Here is a 19,003-nt window from a genome sequence, read left to right as displayed (position 1 = left end):
CTGGTAATAGATGCAAGCAATGGGATGGATTGCATTTTCTAGTTTAGACAAGAGCTCTAGAAAACCAAAGCTCAGACTAGTCATCATTTCGTAATCAAAACCCTCACTCACTTTATTTCTTATGGAATTCTGTTGCATATCGGCATTATGTAATCCATAGTTCAATGTAATCATAGCTCAAATACAAACCCACATGATATAATTTGGTATAAGGGTACCTACTTTTGAAAGGTTTGTATTGCATATCGGCATTACGTCTGTCATAATTTCTAAACAAGTTATGAGTCAACATTTCAAAACAGTAATACTTGAAAAAGAATTTGTTGCAGATCGCTAAATGAAGTTTGTAATGATTCTTCATAATGATAGAGTCAAAAAGCTTGTTGCAAATTGTCAAATAACGTTCATGATAGTGTTCAATGAATAATGAGGCAACGCAGAAGAGGTATCAAATCCGTTGCAATTCGCAATATGACGACTATGCATTCTTCAGGTCGGGCTCAATGATACTTGCAAAGACTGGTTCTTTTGACCAAAGTCGTAACCTGACAGCAGCGATGGACAATGAACAATGGACAATGGATATCGGAATATCGTAGTAGAACGAGCGGATGTCATAATGTTTGAGGATCAGGGCGTGCAATAAGTTCCCGTACTGGGTCTATGGCAAAGAAAGTGCTTGGCTTCCTTACTAGAGACTCACTTGAGTCTTGCTGAGGAACTGAAGGTTATATACCAGGGGCTAGCCGTCGATCATCCGCTTGAGGCTTAATACGGTGCTTTGTAGTGGTAGCTACCTAGGTAGGTAGTTCAAGTCCAAGGTAGGATATAGACTGCAATACTTGGGCAATAAAAAACAGTTAAGAGCAGCAAGCTCAACGAGATTGTTGAACTTGATATGCATAGTACTGTGATGACATTTGTTGTTGACGATAATAAGGTCAGCGGGGGGTATGCGTTCACGCCGGGCGCTAAGCTTAATTTAGCGAGCTTGATTGATTAATTAACGCCCAAATCGGGACCTCATCTTGAAAGGGAATCGGCCGCTTCTCAATCAATCAATCAACAACAACCAATATACTCATGCAATCCGCTCTGCAATCGCAACCTTTCGCGCCCTTATGACTTGGACATAACCCCGAAGAACTAAACAGCGACTCCGAGCACTCAGCCATCACGTTGTCCGGTACAGAAGAAGCAGCCAACGACGGCCCGTCGTCCGTTCGGCTGGATAGCGAGGAGCACGAGCACGCATCAAAACTTGAGGACGAAATAATATCTCGAGCACAGTCACCGCCCCCTAGATACCCCAATTCCGATCCATCGACTTCTGCGCCTGCCTCTCCAAACCCCCCTCCTTTCTCCTCACTCTATACCTCAACTGTCGAGGCCGTTGAAGCATACAAGACAGCAGTCACTGAAGCCGGCGCATCTGCATCTGTCCCAGCATACGCGCCTGTCGCGCCTAATACACCACTCTCTTCGTCTTCTCAAGACGTTGTTGCTGAGACAAAGGCTGCTTTACCACAGGATACAAAAGGGGAGTCCTCGAAGAAAGACGACGATAACGAGCCTCCACCAGCGTATTCGGAGGGTTCCAGCCCGCTCGATTCTTTCACATACCTGATGGCGGCTGCAGGAGGAGCTGCGAGTATTATTACTCAGGTGCAGCAAGGTGGCGCGCCACCTATAAATACTTTAGGAGGTATATGATGCCCTAAATTGGAGATAGCCCAGTACTGACGTGATGTGAAGATGTTGGTGCAGATGAGAACATCACAATGGACCTCCGGTACAGACCCAAACTTGGAACCTGGTAAACGACTTACTAATCATCCTATAGTGGCCAGAGGTTCACGCTCTCACGAGACGAACTCCTAACCCTACCAGAATTCGTCCTCTTATCGCTATTCCCCAACGGCCTCTTACCAGATGGGCACTTGAACCAATACCATGAGGGCGATGCCTTCCAAGTTGATGTCCGTCAAGTCTCATTTACTCGCGATGTAATACGCAATTTAGATATACATATAACTAACATAACCACACAGTATGATCCAGCATCCCTACAGTACATGCTCGAATTCTTCCGCAATGTCGCGCAGACAATTCCTTCTGGCTCGAATTCGCCCTCTGCAAGCCCCGAAGCAGATCCTATACCTATTGAGCCAATGGCCGGCTCTGCGAGAGAAATGCTACAAGACCGAGCAGGTATAATTGTTCTGAGAGAGGATTTGGACTTCTACGTTATTCCACCTGTTGCGGAAATCGAGCAATCGGAAATGATCGAGGTGAAGCGTGCAGCAGGAAAGGCACTGTTGAAGCAAGATGGAATATTCTCTGGATTGAGGCGGAGTGAGGAGACTGGGACAACAGAACAGCACTTAATTGAGATGTTGACCGCTGGGTATGTCTGAATTGCTTAAAGAAGGTGTGCGGTTTGCTGACGGTTTACAGCGGGTTCAACCACGAAGATCATTGGGGGCACAGAGCAAACGAGCCCAACAAAGCAGTCATTTGCAGTCTTGCACTAGCTCGTCTACGAACCGACATCCGCGGCGCCGAGATGGGCAGCAACGCAGTAGGAATGGCACAAAAGCTGCTCTTGTTTTGGAGAAAGCCAGCTCGAAGATGTTGGTGGGAGGGCGTGGAGCTTGAGAACGTAGAAGGCGTGCAAGGGAAGCTGAAGGTGTGGATCCGAAGAGTTTGGACCTTGGAGATGAGCGTAATTGGGTTGCGTTAATAAATGGACATACACTACTTGGTCCGGACGCCTTTCCTTGAATCATCCTTCTATCTTGTTGTCAGATATATCCGAACAGGCCACTGAGGCTCCATGTCCAGTAAGCGTTGTTCTTGTCACTAGCATAATCTTCTTGGAGTATGATGATGGGCTTTCTTTTTTTCCCCTTCCAGCCTTATACATACACGACTGTAGGAAGCGATAGCTAGTATCGACTTAGATAAAAAAAAAAACCGAACTGTATCTCTCCTTGTCCTCTGGGATCCCAGGTTCGACTTGTTTTCTCGGCTCAAAACCTGCAATGGAATTCTATCCTGCCGATTTCATTCTGTGAACCGGCCAGAAAAGCAAGTGCTTGCTTTTATTACTGCTTTTATTACTGCTTTTCTTAATAGCTACCAAGTGGTCACACCCCCAGCTTCTCCGTCCTAGGTTAGAAACCTACTATTTTTAATTATTATACACTTATTTTAAGAACCCGAGATATATGATTTCGGTACAAAATCAGCGCTATTAGTTATCAGTAGAATGCTTTTCCTCTGTTTACTCGAGCAATTCTACTTATATTATGGAGTGGGTCGGGGCTCTGTAGTAGCGTTTCATGTGCACTGCTACCTTTGACCGCGTCTTGGTTATTGGTTTCATATGGTGGTTAAGGAATCGCTCACTTCATCATCATGTATAACTGTAGATGGTGATCAAACTATGCTGAGTTATCCCTACCATTCCATCTTTCAGTACAGTATAGCTTCCCCCTCAAAGTTGTGCTGATCATTGACTGACTGACTTATTAGCCAATCTGGTCTGAATCCTATTTCCACCTCTAGCTATGCTAAAATATTCTTTTGTACCGAAAGCAGCGACAGATGATCCCGTACCCCACGAAATTTAGGGAACCCCAGGATTTGCCATTCACCACGTGCTTGCTCCTCTCCACGACCTTGCCCGCAAGCGCTTTCAACGATATACTCTGAAGCACATCGAATATGGAGATATCGCAGTCGGCATGTGTGTTCAGCCAGTTCCTGAGCTCGACGGCAACTAGAGAGTCCACGCCGTAGTGGGACAATGGTGCCGAGTCTTTGATCTCGTCATCTGGGAGCATGAACATAGCTGATAGTTTGCCAATGACTGCGCCTGTGACCAGCGCAACAGCTGTCTCCGACGATTCTGCGTTAGAGAGGCCATCTTGGAGCGTGATAGAATCGTTTGAGCGGTTGCCGGTGGTTGAGTTGTGTCTTTGATTGTGTTGATGCTTCGGAGTCCAGAATCGTGGTTCACGACGACATACGATGTCGTCGTCGTTCTCCAGAGCCTCAAGACCGGTTATGATTTGGCTAGACCTTGGGTCTCGTCGTGGATGAAGCATTGCTGTTTCGAGAATGTGAAACACCTCCTGCTCTCCCAGCGGTCTCCATCCTAGCTTTGCCAAACGTTCGGCTACTCCTTTGGTCTCGGACACATAGCCTACAGATTTCACCATGCCCAGGTCAAGAGAAACTGCAGGCAAGCCCTGCGAGGCGCGATACCTGGCAAATGCGTCTTCGAAAGTCCTCCCAGCTGCATAGTTTGCTTGGCTTGTGTTGCCGACTACACCAGTTGAAGAAGAAAGCATAACAAAAATGTCCAACTCAACACCAAGCTGTCTGTGAAGGTTGTAGGTGCCTGCTACTTTGGGGTGAACGGCCTTTTGCCATTGTTGAAAGTTCATGTGCTCGAATACAGAGTCCTATCAAGGTCAGAAGTGAATATACGCCGCGTCAACGAAGAAATACGAACCTGCAATACCATGGCCGCTTGAATCACACCCTTTATATTTGGAAATTTCGAAGCGCACTCGCTAAGCACCCCAGAAATTTCACCCTCGTTAGCAATATTGCAATTTTTGAGGATAACCCTGCAGCCTTGTGCCTTTAGTCTGTTGAGATAGAGCTCCGCGTCGTTCTGCAATGCTGCACTGCGCGAGACCATGATGAGCGTTTTTGCTCCGTGGCGGACAAGCCATTGAGCAATAGATCTTCCGAGTCCTCCCATGCCGCCAACAATCAAGTATGATGCATTTGGAGAGAGTCTTCAGACTTTTCGTGTGGGTAGGACCTGAAGTTGTTAGCATATTATTCTTCTAATTCTTGGTCACAAGAACCAACCTGGATAAGATCGCCTGGTTGGGGCTTGATCACAATCTTCCCGAACTGCTTGCCTGCCTGCAAGATTCGGAAACCTCGCTGAATCTCGGAGATTGGGAGTACCGAAATAGGTTGAACTGGTTGAACGTCCTGGTTGCTAAACAATTCAAGTACACTTGCGAGTACCCTCGAAACCACCCGGTTTTTGTAGTTCCCGAGGTGGATCAAATCAATGGCAGAGAAAGAAATTGCTCGGTGGGACGGCAGCATTTCGAGGTTCTTGTTGAGCTGAATATCGCGTTTCCCAATCTCGACCAAACGTCCATGATAGGCCATGGTGTTCCAGCCCTCCTGAAGCAGTTCCCCAGAAAGAGAATTGAGCAACACATCAACCCCTTTGAAATCTGTAGCTGCCATGATGGCCGCGGCAAAAGAGTTGTCTCTGCTTGAGAACATGTTGTTGGGAGGGATTCCGTATGCCTTGGTGAGGAAATCACGCTTCTCGTTCGATTCAACGGTGACAAAGATCTTCGCGCCAATGCATTTCGCAATCATGATGGCCGCTTGTCCTACACCTCCAGCAGCAGCATGGATCAACACAGTCTCGCCACTCTCTAGCCGAGCTGTGTCTACGAGTGCATGATAAGCTATGATGAATATCATAGGAATTGTTGCCGCAACGTCAAAAGTCATGTCGTCAGGAATCCTGGCCACGCCATCCGAATGAACGCGAACAGTGTTGGAATAGTGGCCATTGTGTGTTAAAGCACAAATGCGATCATTGATCTTGAGGCCATGACTGGGGTTGGGCCCAAGTCTAGTGATTCTACCGCTGTATTCGAAGCCCATAACCTTCCCCTTCAGCTGTCCCATAGACACCATGAGATATCTGAAGTTGAGACCAAACGCCTCCGGCCGTATCTCAACGAAATCGTCTGGCAGGGTTTCATGAATTGGGCCAGCGTGAATAAAGGCAAGACTGTCTAAGAGTCCAGGGACAGCGACATCCAAGCGAAGCTCTGTATTAGACTGATAGAACAGCTCAATTCTTGTATCCATGAGTTCCGCTGCAGGAATGGAATGAGTTTCAGCAACATCACTGTACATACGTGGAATCAGGATCCCTGAGTCTCGCAGCGCATATTCACAGTCGACAACAGAGTTGCCGATCGAGAGATCGAAGGTAAGTCTGAACAAATCCAAAATGGCGCTAGTTGTCGATGCTGTCCAGGGTTCACTTTCCGAGTCAATGTCAAAGCGTTATGTATTGCCTGCTAGTGTCTTCGAGCCTTAATGTTCGTAGGAGGCCAGTCTGTAGAGCGACTAAGGGGTTTTTACATTCTAATGCAGCTCCACGGGTGATCCAGAAGACACCTTGGCTTCTGGTCAGAAGTGCCTTGATTTTCTCGAATCTGGTCTCGTCCATCTTGCTTAGAAAAGCATGCTCCATTTCGGACAGAAAGATGCATACTTTTCCTGAGGGGTTAAGCCGATCAAGCCTCTCAACGGCCACATTAGTTGAGGTCAGTTTCGCGAGCAGGACTTTCAGTTGTTCCAGCCATAGTTGCGGCGGCAGCGCATCGGCATAGACGAGAGCAATTTGTTCAGGAAATTGGGGAGAGTCATCTCTTTTCGCAGTGGACATGATAACACTCATGGTGTAATTGGCATCATCCTCGCGAATATCGAGACCGGAGAACCCGCATCGTTGGAGAACTTTGTCCCAATGAGGAACAGCATGCGGCAAAGTCATGCACCTCGGAAGTCTGCTGAAATAGCTTTGATTCTATTTTACAGTGCTACTTAGGAGTGCTTGGTAGGGCGCTCTTCCAAGGTCTACTACAAAGTCCTAAGCTCCAACACTTGAATCCCAGCCAAATCCCAATCTTACATCCTCGATCGCATACTACCAAGCCCTTCTGCGTTTTCTTTGCACGACAGCCTCGATGGAGCATACTTCAGGCGTTTCAGGTACCCAGAGCCTTCTGGAGATTGCCTGGCAGACGCGTCCTTTTACTGTTGGCCATATCTGCATGTCCATTGGTATTATTGTGAGTCGTCTAGGGTCGACTTAAATGGGTTCATTGCTTTGAACAGGGATTCAGCTAACGGTGTCAGTATGTCCTGTACATCATTAACCATATGGTATACAATATTTTCCTGCACCCTTTAGCCAGCTTTCCTGGACCATTATTGGCAAGAGCATCTCTGGTAAGAATCTTGACTCTGCCAATTATACACAAATCTCAAATGGTACTAGCTATGGCGTGTTTGGCACACTATGAATGGCCGATCTCACTGAGTCATCGAGGAACAGCATAATATTTACGGTAAGTAAATCTTTGCGGGGAAGCTGTGTTATAGTCACATTTTTCTCATATCAAAATTCAGGTCCAGTTTTCCGTGTCTCCCCAAATGAACTGTCGTTTGCATCTGCATCATCCTGGAAGGCAATTTACGGAACGCCCGCAGCAGGCAAAGAACAACTCATCAAGAGTAAGTTCTACGATATGTATGGGTCCGGTTTCAAAACGGGCTGTATCGGTAGTGAACGCAATCCACAAGAGCATGCGCAGAAGAAGAGAGATTTGTCGGCTGCGTTTTCTACAAAATCTTTAAGTCAGCAAAAGGAGATCAGTCAGCGCTGTATGGATAATTTCATCACGAAGATCGGTGACTATAGCAGCAAGTCTGCCGATGGCATCAATATGGTTAAATGGTATGAATTGGTCGCCTTTGATGCCATGGGCGACATGGCGTTTGGTGAGAGTTTTCACTGTATTGAAAAAGCTTATTATTTTCCAATTTCCAAGAATGTCTTTCAACGACAAAAGGATATGAATACTGACACTGTTTTTGTAATCGTAGAGGAACATCACCCGTGGATGGATCTCATTCTAGATCCTATGTGGGCAATTACTTTTGTGGACAATCTCCGTCGATACGCGCTCTTGGCTGTGATTAGGAAGTATCTTACTCCATGGTTAACGGTTTCCGCTCGTGGCAAGCACACGAAGTACAGCAGGACCAAAATACAAGGGTAGGTACAGCAGAAGAGAAAGAAAACTCAAAGATGAACCAAGTCTGATAGCACATAGACGTCTTCAGACCAGATCGAGCCGGAATGACTTTTTGACAAATCTCGATGAAAAAGTCGACATGAATGAAGTCTCACAGGAGCAATTGATGGGTACTGGGTTCTAAAGCGAGGAAATGGTGGCAAAAGTTACGCTGGGAAAGGAAACCGCGAGGCTTCCGCAAGCTTGAGCCTCACGAGTGGTGATTTTGGCGTGGGATGAGAAGTATGAATTTGAAACTGTTGATGAGGTAACGAGACCAAACATCCCGCAAAGCAGGCCGGCTAAAGGGGAAATGAATGAAACCATGATATCTGACTTTAAAGAACTGGTAAATGTTGAATAGGAAAGATAGAGAGACAAGGAATAGAAAGATAGAAGGTGTATTAAAGGAACATGTTTAGCGCTGTAATAATTATGGGCTGTACTTCCGTAATAGATCTCGGCGTCAATAATTGCCGCATTTGGTAGATTCCGGCTGCAGATGAGTTGTTTTTTAGTTGGTGTCGTAGTAGAAGATTGTACAGGAAGTTATACCTGGTAGGAACTCTTAGTACGCAAGATCGTCGCAAGGTCTTACAACGGGCCGCACCGCCACGGGTTCAAAGTCTTGAGGTATTTAGGTAAGGCGCTATCATCTCGTGACCACGCTCTAACTTTATATAGAAAGGCGCTACTCTAAGCGAGGGTAACACAACTAAACCGAGCCTGGCATACATAAGGTATCCTATTAGTCCGTGCAACTGCAGCCACAACGGATGGTAGACTAACTCCGGAGGCTTCCATCATCCTCCACCAATACTCTATACTCCATACCCCAGGAGCGTATCGTATGTACCGGCAGCTGCTATCCCCCATCAACAATACCTTTCTCTTTCACTATGGTGAAGTTCGACTTTTCCCCTGAGAGGGATGTCCCAAGCCTCGCTGGAAAGGTTATTCTCATTACTGGAGGTGAGGCTCTTTCCCTTGCCCTTGCTCTTGCTCTTGCATACGACACAACTGACATCTTCCTTGCCTCAGGTACTGCCGGAATTGGAGCTGAGACTATCTTGCAACTTGCGCCGCATAATCCTACTCACATCTACTTCACTGGACGTAATGCAAAGGCCGCTGCAGCAGTTGAAGAGAAGGTACCTAAGCTATCTTCACACTAACGATTGTAGCTCACATCCATCCTAGGTCAAAGAGGTTGCGCCAGATGCAAAGCTTACTTTTTTGAGCTGCGACCTAGCGTCCCTCTCGCACGTCAAGGCCGCAACTGACGAATTCCTGGAAATCAACAAAGAAGGGCGTCTCGACATTCTGATCTGCAACGCTGGGATCATGGCTCTGCCACCAGCACTGACCAAGGATGGCTATGAGATTCAATTTGGGACCAACCACCTCGGCCACGCCTTAATTATCAAGAAACTCCTCCCTAGTCTACTAAAGACTGACGGAGCTCGCCTCATCAACCTCACCTCCCTAGGTTTTATACTTCACCCAAAAGGCGGAATCATCTTCAAGGACTTGAAGACTACGCAGGATACGGGCTTCATGGGCTCATGGACTCGCTATGCTCAGAGCAAGCTTGCCAACATCGTAAGCAGCTTTTTGGCCAGGGTCATCAAACTTTCATACAACATCGATGCTAACACTTTTATCTTGAAGGTCTATACTCGTGAGCTCGCTCGCCGATATCCTGCCATCACCACCGTCGCTATTCATCCCGGAATCACGAGTACCGACTCGTCAGCAATCTCCCACTTGGACATCGAGCTTTTATCAAAGCTGGCGCTATTATAGCCGGTGGCTATCTGACCGCAGCACAAGGAGCATACAATGAGGTCTGGGCTGCTACGGCCGATGCAGCTAAGGTTAAGAGTGGCGAGATGTATGAGCCTGTTGGAGTTCTGACCAAGCAGCTCAACAATGATGCTAAGAGCGATGAGCTGGCTGAGAAGCTTTGGACTTGGACGGAGGAGCAACTAGAAGCCTTTTAAATTCATAATAGCAAGTTCCAATGGCGTGGTGGCATCAGATGGTTGCATTAAGGAGTCTAAGTGCAGAGGACACTTAGATGAGGTTATATATAGAGGTTCGCTTGGTGCCGAGTTTAGGCGACGTGACATATCAAATGACCATCTAGACTTTATGACTGCGTAGCCATTTCCTAACTTAACAGTAAAGATATTTTCGTCCATCTCAATAACTATTCTCCTTTTTTGGATTTATAAATTTGTTAAACAGCTATTTGCTAAAACCACACACTTTAAGGTTTTCATACTAGAAGTAAGCCGTGAACCCTCAGACCCTACTAACAAAGCTGTTGCATTATCTGGGTTAGCGGTTCATATCACAAGGGTTCTACATTGGCAAGAACGCTACGGCATCTTTGATCCCTATATCCATAGAAATCCTCTTTGGCGGCGGTCCGACGTGCGTGCCTATGACGCGGATCTCGCACAAGTTTGGCCAAATGCTATTGTGGTCTTAGATGGCATATACTAGAGGAATCGAGTTTATAGTGCCGGCTATATTTAACAACTTCGACGATTCTTAAAACCTCGAGTTCGCCTTTGATGCTAAAGCAGCTTTGAGAACAGGTTTATAGGAGCTAGGAGATTTCGAATAGAAAGAGGGAAATATAAAGTCGGAGGCGGCATCTCGCAAGATGCCGAGTTCTTTGTATACCTACCTGGAAAGAGAATGTCGAATGCTAAAGAATCAGGATATCAAGACGGTTATATTTTAGTTCGCAGACATAGATCGAGAACGAGTGCGCAAGAAATGGGGTTGGAATGGTTTTGATATAACTATATATCATAATGAAAGCCCGACTTCCGTATTCTTTACGATATATACTCGTACTAGCTCTATATTATTAGTTTTGGCCTCCTCTAACACACGCACGCTTTAGTCATAATCCGGATATTCTTAAAGATCTGAATATTGTCAGTCGTGAGCGGGCAGGCTTACTCCATTGCATTGCTAAACAACCCTTGATGATACACTGGATGTTATATGAGAGCCAGGTAGGTGGTTCATAGTACAGGATAATATATTTTAGGTCCACCAAATCGTAGTGAAAGGCCGAAATTCTCTTGTGTGAAGTCCGAGAAGTGATTGTATATGTTGACGGATTGCGTAACTGTGTTTGTTTTATTTCAAAACATCTCTTCCTTTCCCCCCCTTTCCCCCTCACAACCATCCAAAACCTCTTTTCCTTTCCCCTTCCCTTTCCCAACCCACCCCCTCCTAATTAACTATAGGCCAAAACCCCTCCTCAACCCTTAAAACATCTCTCCAAACCCCCTCCAACACCCCCACATCCACCTCCCCCTCCCTACTACCTTTCCACACCTCCTCCACAAGCGCCTCGATCTTCTCCACAAACACCACAAACTCATCACCCGTCCAATTAGGAATAAACTCCTTCCTCAACGCGCCTCCGTCTGCCTCTCCTCCCGCTTCGGTCGCGGGGGGGGAGGAAGGTGGCTGCGTAGCGCCAGGCTTCGAGATAACACTATTATGGTAAGTCAGTAAATAAACAATCAAATAAGCGAGCAGGTGAACAAGCAGGTTGATGTTAATAAGCAAACATCAACTCTCCCCCTAGATCTGGATCCAGAGGTAGAGTACAGTAAGTATATTGGGAGAAGGGAGTGGATATGCAGAATAAAAGCAGAAGCAAAAACGCAAACAAATAAACACCACCAGGCTCCAGCAGCAACTCACCTTCTCAGTCCCCCAAAGCAGTACCAAACCATCTAGCAAAGACTTGTCCTCCCCCCCCCACATCCTCAAAAAGCCTCTTATACCCCCTCACGCCCTCACTTTCCCCCTCAGTTACACAGCTATTCAAATCCAATCCATAACGCGCCGCCACATCCTCGAAGAACTTCAACTCCCTCCGTACGTTATTCAGCGCATCGAGTAGGAGGTCCACTAGTCTATTGTGCATATCAAAATCAGCACTATACACTTAAAAGCTCAATCCAATCCAACTGATCAATAATTATTCAAACCCCGAAAATAAACCCGAAAATTAACCCAAGAAATCACAACCAAACTTGGACAAGGAGAAAGAAGCAGTTTATGAAAGCACACACATACCGTTCCTCCAACCCCCTCCCCCCATCAACAACCACAGGCATCTCAACCCTCCCAATCCACCCCGCCGCAAACCTCACATACGCCTGCGCGTACAACCTATCCTGCGCCAGCCACCTCGCCAACACATCTTTCGGCAGCGTTCCACGGCCTGCGTGCCGCAGGAAGGGGGTCTGTGTTGCGCATGTAAAGGAGGAGGGGGAGAGGTGTAGGAGGTGGGTTGTTAGGGATGGAGGGGATGGCATTGTATGTGTATGGATGGTATGGGGGTGAGAGAAGGGGGAATGAATGGAAGGAGGGAGGTGGTTGGATAGATGGATTGGTGTGTGATAGGCGGAGCAGGTGAGCTTGAGATCAGAGGACGGAGAGCAGGGTAGCCGTAGAGGATAAGAGAGAGAGAGAGTAAGTCAGAACGAGGATTTGTGTAAGGTGCTGTGAGAATAGATAGAAAGGTTGAGCGAGAATGGAAACTCTGTGAAACAATAGAACGTTGCGATGTGAATTCAGGGGTTGTATAGTGAGGATGTGTGTGTGTGTGTGTGTGTGAATCTGCAGAAGTGAAGAGGAGGTGTGATTGTGGGGAGCCTCAATGACGTGACGGAGATCTTCTTTGGCATCTGATCGATCTGATTCACGTGGAGGTGCGGCGGAGCAACCTAGACGGGAGCACGGTTCAGTGGATGTTGTGCAGATTAGAAATCGTAGATCTTAGAAGTTACGGAGTATGGAGGGTGGTAAGACGGGTAACCGGGTGTTTAATCAGATAGCAGATAGCAAGCTTCACAATGTGGACATGTGCTACGAGAATAATCCGGGAGGCATACATGGTTAACTTTGATCAATTCACAGGTTGTTGAGGATCATGGTAGACAAGTAGGTTAAGGGTTGATCAACGTGTATTTCATTGTAAAGAATAATGCTTCTAGTTGACCAACATGAAAGCAGATGATTAATAAAAGGCCTGGGTCACCATCCATCCATCGCGGCTGGGAGACACCAAAGCAAGAACAAAAAGACTCTAAAAGTCCAACGTCTGGTCCAAAGAAAGATGAGGCAACGTGAACGTGCTCCAGAAGCATCAAGATCCCAAAGAATCCTTTTGCCGAAACCCTGAAACCCGGCAAATAGGAAAGAAAACAGAAATACAAGAATGAATCCACGGTCAATAGCGTCCCTGCTGAGCCCCTGCATCAGCTGCTACTATTGCCTCCAAGAGGACAGAGCCTACAGCTCTTCCCCCCAATCCATGAGTGCCGGTGATAAGAACATTCAGTGAGATGATCCACCCCCACGCTTCAAAGCAATGCTCTTCCAGTGATCACGTTCATTCCTAACCTTCTCGAGCTCGTCCTCAAGCTCTTCCATCTTCTGCATCTTCCGTTGTCGAGATTTACGAGCTGCAAGAGTATTGCGTGCTCGCTTCATGGCGATTGTGTCGTTAGGATCTTCAACGATGATAGGTGGAAGAGGCTTGTCGCGCTTTCGAGAGTTGACGCCAGAGACAGATGAGTGAGAGCCAGGTGGAGACCCAGCTGTACCGGAGCGACGACGGCCAGATGCGCGGAGATGCTCAGAAACCTCAAGCTCCTCCTCGGGGAGAAGAGGTGACTCTTCGACTTTTGTTTGCTCGCTGACCTGGTCATCCTGAGGGAACAGAGGATACCATGGGTCACCAGCAATCTGTGCATTACCGAAATCGTCGCCGTGGACATATGGAGATACGTCAAAATCGCCGTTGTATTCGGGAGACTCGCCGTACGTTGAAGGAGAGGTCAAGTTTGTGAATGAAGTGGAATTTGGTGCAGATGCGAAGGGATCGCGAACAAGCAAATCTTGAGGAGAAACAGTACCCATGTTGGTGGAGCTTGATGAAGATAAATTCTGGTTGTCGTACATTGTTGGAACGGCTGGCGAGGGGAAGGCCGAGGGGTTGTTGTACGTGCCGGCAGACGAGGCTCCACCCTCGAATGCAGTGAATTCGTCAAAAAGGTCCATGTCTGTACGGCGTGAGTCATGGGAGTTCGCAGCAAAAGTTGGAGCAGTGAATGTACCTTGCATAGCCATGTTTGGAGTTTGCGGGATGTTGCCTGTGGATTGCGAAAACAGCGGGACCGGAGGTCGAGTCGGACGCTGTTGTTGCAATGAGGTGGAAGATGAGGGCGCAGATGAAGCGTAGAACTGATGAGGGCTCTGCGCAGAGGATTGATTTTGATTAAACCGGTTGGTAAGACCCGAGGTATGAATAGAATGTCCAGTAGCGTTTATGATCGCAGCGACTCTCTGGTTCTGCAAAGACGAGGCAGAAGAAGATGGGGTCAGATGAGCAGAGTGACGACGATTTTGGCCTGTAAAGGCGCTGTGCTGGGACAGACTAGGGGTACTGCGAGCGTTGGCAGACCTCTCGAACAGAACAAAGTCCTGATGTTGCTGATGGGGCTGAGAGGGACCGGAGAGATCCTGAGGATTGTTGCGCGGGGATTGACGAGGAGAATGTGCCGGCAGGCTCGATGAACTGGAGGGAAGCCATGTTGATTGGGGATCCGTACTGAAGAGAGGTAACTCTTGTGAGGTAATGTTGGCGGTTTGAGGACTGGAGCTTGAGCGGGGAGCTGGGCTGGAAGTCAAGTTTTCCGGGAAGGGAAAAGTTGAAGGGGTGAAATTTTGAGGGGAGTGGGTTGTTATGGTGTTGAGTTGGGATGGAATTTTGACGGAGGTGTCAAGAAGAGTCGCAATGACTGGGAATTTAGAACATGTTGGGCTTTGCTGTTGGTGATGTGTTTGTTGTTGTCGTGTTTGTAAGAAGTTTGATGGAGAAGAGGAGAGGAAAAAAAAAGATGTTGCCTGAGAGGGAAAGGCGAAATATAAGGGTGGGAGTAGTACGGTGCAAAGTTCGCTTGCACAAATAAGCACGGCGTGTTATTAGGGCTAACAATTTCTCGTTGTGACTCATAGAATCCGCGGGTGTCATTCGCTACTAGACTGGGAGAGGGTCCTCCTCCAGCCTTCTAAAGCGGCCATTATTATTGTTGGGGTTTCCCCCTGGCACATATGGGAAATTGGTGCCGCTTTTCCAATTGACCGCGAGGCTTCTCGGAGTTGCCTTAGATAAGCGACAACCACCACTTCATTCATTCCTCCCCCTCCCTCCCCCGCTTCTCCTCTGAGTTTGATTCTTTTTTTCTTCACACGAATACTTCGTATCGGACATATACTGATCTGTTACTTTTTCTTCCTCTTTGAAAGTCCTACAATCCATCGACTTGACATGTTTAGTTCTCTACCGAGTTACAACTACGACCCTGGTAAGCCTTGCAGAGAGCCCGACCAACCTACAGTACCGCCCGACCCCAATCAGCTCCTCGTAGGAATCTCCGGATCCTCGTCCTCATCCTCTTAGCCTGTTTAGCGTTCGCACGGCCGCCAGACTCGAGCGCCATTCATTTGAACGAAAATTCGCCGTCTGCGAGATGCACATGCAGATGAGATGCGAAGAATACCGGTATCCGGATGGAGATAAGCCCAGGACTTTGGACACTTCGGATATACAACAAATGGCAGGAGTTTGCGATCTTAGGGCCACTCCTACATCCGTTATTGGAATAATGCAACCTATTGTTCTATTCCTGAGAGTCCTCCTGTTCTTCTCAGAGCATCGGGGCCTCAATCCGATGTTAAAACAGCATCCCAAGTCTACTCCGTAATCTGCAATGCAATACGAGGGAGGGGAGGGGTTACAGTACGGTAAGCCTCAATTGTACTCCGTATATTTTAGTACGTGCCACGCTTCTACACCGAGATCCAATTCCGTACGCCGGACCCTCTCTTCACTCGGCGAAGGAAAGCGCATGGCGTGGCGTTCCAACCCCATCTCTCCTCCCTCTCTTCCCCCCCGGTAAACTTGACATGACATGCCGCGCCCTTTGCAGTTCAATATCAATCAATGCCATCAATAATCTTAATAATACACACCCCGCAAACCCTCCACACAGTTTCTGGAATGACTCACAGACTTGCATACCTTATGCATACTGAAGAAGTACTCTCGTCACTTGCGCGCCGCTGGTTGGCTGTATTCCTTTGAGGCGAGGCTGAGGTGCAGATGCAATGCAGTGTGCAGTGTGCAGTGTGCAGTGCTGCGGCAAGTGGCTTACAGGCCTCACGCATGAAACTTGCCTTGTGTTTGCGTGAATTGTTTCTTGTTCACAGGAGCCCAGCAGAGGAAGGGCTCATAATAGGGGGTAGGATTTGGCTACCGTTTGGGGTTTGAGATGAACACGTGGTGGTCACGTGTTACACCCTATCAGGGGTTTCCCCTTTAGCTGTTTGCCTGTCCTGTTCATACAAGATCCCCTCCCTCCCCGAATACAACAGAGCTGCCTTCCATGGCCGATTCCACGCTTCTCATCCAGCCAAGTGAATCGCAAGTTCCAACAAATTATATATCCCAAAGGAGTAATCACAGACGTTTTGTTGCATGTCGCTTTTTTCTTGAAAGAAAAAAAGGTAACGTGAGATTCAATGTTGATATGACTTGGTTGTATTCACATAGATATATCGCTAGCCCGGACTAGTTATGGGTAGAGGTATATGAAGTTTGATAAAAGGATTGCAACATACATCCAGGTGTAATGGTGTACTGGTCTGGGTTTCTACGAGAATCTTATTTTCGACATACATACATGTTCGAGGGTATCCCCAGACTGTCCTTCTTTTTTTGTTGCTTTTGCATAGGATGTCCTTTTCTTTTTCTTTTGCGATTTGCAATTTGCAACTTGCCATGTACTTTCAAGTATCCGTATGATTTGAGGAGTGTACTAGTTGCTCTTGCCTTCTATCTAAATAACCACGTATCACGTCTCCTGAGTTTCAAGAACTTAATTGCTTGCAGCTACGTCTTGAGACATCTCTCACCTGAAGACGAGGACCGCTAATCAAAACCCGTATTTAGAATATCGAAATTGTTTTTCTATTAGAGTAGTGATTAGATGCATCTCCTTCTATATCCTGTTCGTGCCCATTTCCGAAACCCAAATCCTCGCATCTAATCACCAACGCCCCAAACCAAGCAATCAAGCCTTGAAATTCCCGACCCCATCTTCCCTCTCCGCCCCCCTTCCATACGTACTCCCAAACCGCTCCCTCATATGCTCTTCCACCGTCAACCACTTGGAATTCTTCCCCCCTTCTCCCTCTCCCTCCCCCCCTATCCTCCTCCCCACCCGCACCCAACGGCCTCAACATATAATCCACATTCCCATCAAAGAAAAACGGCACCGAATACCGATCCCGCCCACTCCTATTAACCACACGGTGCAGTCCAGATTTATACCGTCCCTCTGTTAACATCTGCAGCATATCCCCCACGTTCACCACATATGCATCGCGCTCCGGCCGTACATCAACCCACGCGCCCTTTCCACCATGGCCATGGCCATCATCCCAAACCTGCAGCCCCCCCACCCCATCCTGCAACAGCAACGTCACAGCCCCGAAATCCGTATGCGCACCAGCTCCCAACTGCCCCTTTGCCTCTCCCTCCTCCCCCTTCCCCGGCGGGTAATGCAGCAGCCGCACACTAGCAACAGCCTCAGGCCCCACAAACCCCTTAAACACTTCTCTCCCGTACGGCAGCGTCGCAGCCACGAGCTCCATGATGCGCAGCGAGAGCTCGTACATGGCGCCGAAGTACGCCGTCATGGGATCGCGGAACACGGCGCGCGGTAAGGGGGGCCATAGGTTGGGGCCGACGAGGAAGGCGTGCGCGAGGACGCGGGGGTCCGTGGCGGGGATTTCGTGGCCGATGTAGAAGCCCTGTGAGGGGAGAGGGAAGTTGGGATTAGCTTTCTGTCTGTTATACGGTACGGTACGGTTCATGTAGTGTCATGGAGTATGAATGAATGAATAAATGAATAGAAGAAACATCAGGATTCGGATTTGGGCAAGGGAAGTGAGCTAGTCAGTGCGTATCGTATGGTATATATATAAAGTAATAGAATGGTATAAGACGGCATGGCATGGAATGGAATATGATCAATGGGATAGTGCAATTCACATAACATACCTCTTTCAAATCAGGCAGCGTATCCTCCTGCAGGCCCTGCCCCCCAATAACCTCATACCCCCTATTACTAGCCCCCACACTCACACTCCTATCCAGCTTCATCTTCTCCTCTACCCCCAGCGCAAAAAACGCTTCCGAGCCCGCGAACACCGCTTCTTGGAGCGAGGCAGCGATGCCGTGACCTGTGACTGGGTGGGGGGGAAACTGGTTAGTATGGGCTGAGGTGAGGTGAGGTATATACTAAAAATTGAAACGAATGCGTTCATGTAGGAAGACTTACTCTGGAAAAACCCCGTCCCGATACACGCAGCCCGCACCATCTCCACGACCTGCCCAGCCGCGCACGAGCTCGGATCGCGTAGGTAGGGACTGATATCTATCGTCGGGATATAGAAGGCCGGCCTAGCTTTTGCTTCTGCTGTTTCTGTTTCTGTTTGGGAAGGCATTTTGGATGGTTGAATGAACGGGTTATTGCCGCGAAGAGAAAGAGAAGAGAAAGAAGGAAGGAAGGAAGAAAGGAAGAAAGAAAGGCTTTACGAGTGAGTACTATAGTTTTGTGCGGATTAGATTAGATTCGAGGGGCGTGTATTGTATTCTAGTACGACCTTACTCACTATACATAAGACTGTAGATGTATGGAGGACGGAGGTAGGTCAGCACACGCATGCATAATGAATGTACTTTACGGAGCTGTACGGCGTATACAGTAATACCTTACTTTTGGCGGGGTCGTGTTGGTCGATCAATCTACCCCACCTACGGCCCTACCCACCCCCGCCCCCGCTTCCGCGATAAAAGATAAGGGGTCCGGATACCGGCGATGTCCTTCCTGTTCATCCATCTCACTAGAGTGGCTGAAGGTTTCTAGGGAATGAGAGGGTAGGTATGTTGATAAATGAAA

At 47.8% G+C, this 19,003-nt stretch overlaps 8 protein-coding genes across 8 annotated transcripts; 3 read left to right on the top strand and 5 right to left on the bottom strand.

Annotated features, from left to right (window-relative positions):
• Nucleotides 1-913: 913 nt before the first annotated feature.
• Nucleotides 914-1,713, top strand: LHYA1_G008221 (uncharacterized protein; the record flags this gene model as incomplete). The annotated part of the gene is made up of 2 exons (XM_031153141.1): nucleotides 914-951; nucleotides 1,155-1,713. The coding sequence occupies 2 exons, from the start codon at nucleotides 914-916 to the stop codon at nucleotides 1,711-1,713; spliced, it is 597 nt and encodes a 198-aa protein (XP_031001952.1).
• Nucleotides 1,714-1,781: 68 nt separating this feature from the next.
• LHYA1_G008220 (WHI2-like protein) lies at nucleotides 1,782-2,743 on the top strand (the record flags this gene model as incomplete). Its single annotated transcript, XM_031153140.1, has 4 exons — nucleotides 1,782-1,816; nucleotides 1,844-2,006; nucleotides 2,052-2,407; nucleotides 2,458-2,743. The coding sequence occupies 4 exons, from the start codon at nucleotides 1,782-1,784 to the stop codon at nucleotides 2,741-2,743; spliced, it is 840 nt and encodes a 279-aa protein (XP_031001951.1).
• An 832-nt stretch (nucleotides 2,744-3,575) lies between these two features.
• Nucleotides 3,576-4,714, bottom strand: afoG (Asperfuranone polyketide synthase; the record flags this gene model as incomplete). The annotated part of the gene is made up of 2 exons (XM_031153139.1): nucleotides 3,576-4,472; nucleotides 4,523-4,714. The coding sequence occupies 2 exons, from the start codon at nucleotides 4,712-4,714 to the stop codon at nucleotides 3,576-3,578; spliced, it is 1,089 nt and encodes a 362-aa protein (XP_031001939.1).
• Nucleotides 4,715-4,816: 102 nt separating this feature from the next.
• On the bottom strand, nucleotides 4,817-6,526 carry mlcB_0 (Compactin diketide synthase; the record flags this gene model as incomplete). The annotated part of the gene is made up of 3 exons (XM_031153138.1): nucleotides 4,817-4,840; nucleotides 4,891-6,092; nucleotides 6,208-6,526. The coding sequence occupies 3 exons, from the start codon at nucleotides 6,524-6,526 to the stop codon at nucleotides 4,817-4,819; spliced, it is 1,545 nt and encodes a 514-aa protein (XP_031001940.1).
• A 2,301-nt stretch (nucleotides 6,527-8,827) lies between these two features.
• Nucleotides 8,828-9,931, top strand: LHYA1_G008217 (putative oxidoreductase; the record flags this gene model as incomplete). The annotated part of the gene is made up of 3 exons (XM_031153137.1): nucleotides 8,828-9,079; nucleotides 9,129-9,669; nucleotides 9,735-9,931. The coding sequence occupies 3 exons, from the start codon at nucleotides 8,828-8,830 to the stop codon at nucleotides 9,929-9,931; spliced, it is 990 nt and encodes a 329-aa protein (XP_031001947.1).
• Nucleotides 9,932-11,186: 1,255 nt separating this feature from the next.
• Nucleotides 11,187-12,286, bottom strand: LHYA1_G008216 (uncharacterized protein; the record flags this gene model as incomplete). Its single annotated transcript, XM_031153136.1, has 2 exons — nucleotides 11,187-11,454; nucleotides 12,045-12,286. The coding sequence occupies 2 exons, from the start codon at nucleotides 12,284-12,286 to the stop codon at nucleotides 11,187-11,189; spliced, it is 510 nt and encodes a 169-aa protein (XP_031001948.1).
• Nucleotides 12,287-13,310: 1,024 nt separating this feature from the next.
• On the bottom strand, nucleotides 13,311-14,568 carry cpc-1 (Cross-pathway control protein; the record flags this gene model as incomplete). The annotated part of the gene is made up of 2 exons (XM_031153135.1): nucleotides 13,311-14,402; nucleotides 14,440-14,568. The coding sequence occupies 2 exons, from the start codon at nucleotides 14,566-14,568 to the stop codon at nucleotides 13,311-13,313; spliced, it is 1,221 nt and encodes a 406-aa protein (XP_031001945.1).
• Nucleotides 14,569-16,985: 2,417 nt separating this feature from the next.
• citB_0 (2-oxoglutarate-dependent dioxygenase) lies at nucleotides 16,986-18,548 on the bottom strand (the record flags this gene model as incomplete). Its single annotated transcript, XM_031153134.1, has 3 exons — nucleotides 16,986-17,885; nucleotides 18,103-18,290; nucleotides 18,383-18,548. 3 exons carry the CDS (start codon nucleotides 18,546-18,548, stop codon nucleotides 16,986-16,988), a joined length of 1,254 nt encoding a protein of 417 aa, XP_031001946.1.
• Nucleotides 18,549-19,003: the final 455 nt, after the last annotated feature.

The sequence above is a fragment of the Lachnellula hyalina genome (genome assembly GCF_007821495.1).
Source record: "Lachnellula hyalina strain CBS 185.66 chromosome Unknown contig00200, whole genome shotgun sequence".
In the NCBI taxonomy this organism is placed as follows: domain Eukaryota; kingdom Fungi; phylum Ascomycota; class Leotiomycetes; order Helotiales; family Lachnaceae; genus Lachnellula; species Lachnellula hyalina.
The sequence above is the reverse complement of the archived record's forward strand: the minus strand, read 5'-3'. Positions and strand labels throughout refer to the sequence as shown.